Here is a 3,009-nt window from a genome sequence, read left to right as displayed (position 1 = left end):
GATTGTTTCACTTTTTCGTTTTTAATTTTCCTTATATGTGGTCGTTATTTTCCTACCTGTTTCTCCTATATTAGGGGGGGGATTCTTTAATTAGCTTTTTTTCTCATAAAACTGATTGTTTCACTTTTTCGTTTTTAATTTTCCTTATATGTGGTCGTTATTTTCCTACCTGTTTCTCCTATATTAGGGGGGGGATTCTTTAATTAGCTTTTTTTCTCATAAAACTGATTGTTTCACTTTTTCGTTTTTAATGTTCCTTGTATGTGGTCGTTATTTACCTACCTGTTTATCCTATATTAGGGGGTGGGGTGGGGAGTCTTTAATTAGCTTTTTTACTTATAAGACTGGTTTAAATGAACCTTTACTATGTAACAAGAATGTAACCAATGTTTATTTTTATATTTTTGCTACTGACATTTTACGAAATATTGCACATTTTGCAATGTTATGCTAAAAATACACCATTAATTTGCTATTTATATCAGTACAACTGCAAGTTGGCTCGGCATGGCCAGGTGGTTAAGGCACTCGACTCGCAATCTGAGGGTCGCGGGTTCGAATCCCTCTCACACCAAACATGCTCGCCCTTTCAGCTGTGGGGGCGTTATAATGTGACTGTGAATCCCACTATTCGTTGGTAAAAGAGTAGCCCAAGAGTTAGCGGTGAGTGGTGATGACTAGCTGCCCTCCCTCTAGTCTTACACTGCTAAATTAGGGACGCTAGCGCAGATAGCCCTCGTGTAGCTTTGCGCGAAATTAAAAACAAAAACCAAAAACAAAACAAACATTGCTAAATTAGGGAGGGCTACCCCAGTTAACCCTCGTGCAGCTTTGCGCGAAATTCATAACAAACAAACAGTTAGCTTGGTTATCCTACTACAAAGGGCGTTTGAAACATTCAGTTCTTTTATTTCTGTAGATATTGTCAACACACACTTTCGGTTACTTTTGTTGAATTAGAAGTTAGTGCACACATTCATAGTATTTCCAGTTAGTTTGTGCTAGTACAGTCAACTCTAGATTTGAATTTGTTTTAATGTCTTTCGGTAACAGTTTTAGAAGCTATTCCAATGTCGTCTAACAGTACAGGCATCACAATAATGCGAAATTAGAGCAGGTACTTAATAAACTGGACATACACTTTTTGTGACAACTTCTCACTTAACTATTTAACGTAGAGATTTAATAAAGTAATATTTGTTATCTGATAGCTAGTTTGCGTTTGTATTCGACTACTTTTATATTGATAGAAAACTTGCTTATTAAACTTGGATGAACGTAGGCTTCGTATTGTCCGACGATGTAATTTGGTTTTAAGTATCAAAGTTTATATTACACATGATACGTTCTTCTCTAACAAAGTTTCTCATCTTTCTTGTTAAGAATATTGATGAGCCTTAAACTCGGAGCAAGAGATCCTTCTTTTTTTAACGTATGAGCTAGAACTAATTTCTGCTTTCAGTACCTTGCTAACAACCCAGACCTTCGTGAACGATCTTTGTGTCGGCTATTCACTCGGCGCAGCGTTAACGAAGGAAATTAAATCGGCGCGAGCAACAGGCTGTATTCATCAATTTCTTCGTGCGCGATATCACGTGCCAGTCGTGAGCTGGTATCCTGCTTATGTTCAAGCTTGTCCGTAACTTTTGAGTTCACGATAGGCTCTCGCGTGACAGATCTAGACCTGACTCTAAGCTGAAAGGGTAAATTAGTTGTCATCGTCAAACAATCACGCATGTAAACGGTGAATACTTACCTAAAGTGAATAAAAAATCTTAAATTAGTTTACTAAGTTTAACAAAGGCTTTGATTGAGCAGCCTAATCAGAGAGTATTGATAACGAATAACACATTCAGTAAATTTCTTTTCTCGGTGTGTGACAAAGACAACATATACCTTTTGAAAAGTACACGGGTCTTGTCTCTCTTATCCAGTCAGAGACATAGCTTTCGTCGCTGTGCGTTACAGTGTCTCCCTACACCATGTACGGGATGGTGTCTGGTCACTCAGATTCTAAACGTAATACCAGCAGAAGTAACCGTCACCGTCACCGAAACAACGATAATGTTCATCGCTCAGTTTACCGTCGACTGGTCAGTTTCTTCCGTGAGACGTGGACTGGCATTAAGATGGGTCTAGGTAAGACTTACTTACCGGTTCAGTATGCTTGTTTAAATGTTAGAAATTGTTCATCTTGGATTGGTATTCAGAAAGAAACGGTATTTTATTTCTCGTAGGCTTTAGCTGACTAATAATCGTATTAACAGGTCAGTATTCGTTCCTGATGCTAGGAACAGTTATTTGTCGTGGAATGAATACATTTGAGGAGTTCGGATAAAACTTTTTTTATCTAGCATCGGGTGAATTCCCCCTTTTGGGTCCTCGGATTAAAAACGTTTCTAGATAACTAAATTTTTTAAATCAGCTATACTTCACTGGATTTGTGACACCACACATGTATTTCACCGAACTAGTACAATAAACTTAGGAATAATGGAGGAAATGTGTCGTATTTATCGGTGACTGTGATGAGTCTGGTTAACAACATCTTCATAGCTATTTTTGTTGGTTGTGACCTGATGTTGTTGCTTTCTGAACACCTCTCTTGTACTGCGTGTTTGTTTAAAACCTTATAAAATGTATTGTTTGTTTAAAACCTTATAAAATGTATTGTTTGTTTAAACCTTATAGAATGGATTGTTTGTTTAAATCTCATAGAATGGATTGTTTGTTCAAATCTCATAGAATGGATTGTTTGTTTAAATCTTATAGAATGGATTGTTTGTTCAAATCTCATAGAATAGATTGTTTAATTCTCATAGAATGGATTCTTTGTTTAAACCTTATAGAATGGATTCTTTGTTTAAAGCTCATAGAATGGATTGTTTGTTTAATTCTCATAAAATGTATTGTTTGTTTAAATCTCATAGAATGGATTCTTTGTTTAAAGCTCATAGAATGGATTGTTTGTTTAATTCTCATAAAATGTATTGTTTGTTTAAATCTCAT

The 3,009-nt window shown here is 36.1% G+C and overlaps 1 protein-coding gene across 3 annotated transcripts in view; it reads left to right on the top strand.

The window, feature by feature from the left end:
• Positions 1-3,009, top strand: part of LOC106466452 (Kv channel-interacting protein 1-like) — a 135,189-nt gene that overhangs the window by 81,072 nt on the left and 51,108 nt on the right. Inside the window, exon 1 of one of the 3 annotated variants that reach the window (XM_022394452.1) lies at positions 1,599-2,139. The exons of the other annotated variants lie outside the window; for them this stretch is intronic. Coding sequence (XP_022250160.1) covers positions 1,983-2,139 — 157 coding nt within the window. The 5' untranslated portion in view covers positions 1,599-1,982. Of the gene's footprint in view, positions 1-1,598; positions 2,140-3,009 lie in introns of those variants that run through there. 3 annotated transcript variants of the gene reach the window in all.

The sequence above is a fragment of the Limulus polyphemus genome, unplaced genomic scaffold (assembly GCF_000517525.1).
Source record: "Limulus polyphemus unplaced genomic scaffold, Limulus_polyphemus-2.1.2 Scaffold2262, whole genome shotgun sequence".
NCBI classification, from domain to species: domain Eukaryota; kingdom Metazoa; phylum Arthropoda; class Merostomata; order Xiphosura; family Limulidae; genus Limulus; species Limulus polyphemus.
Note: the sequence above shows the minus strand (reverse complement) of the source record. Positions and strands in the feature narration are given on the sequence as shown.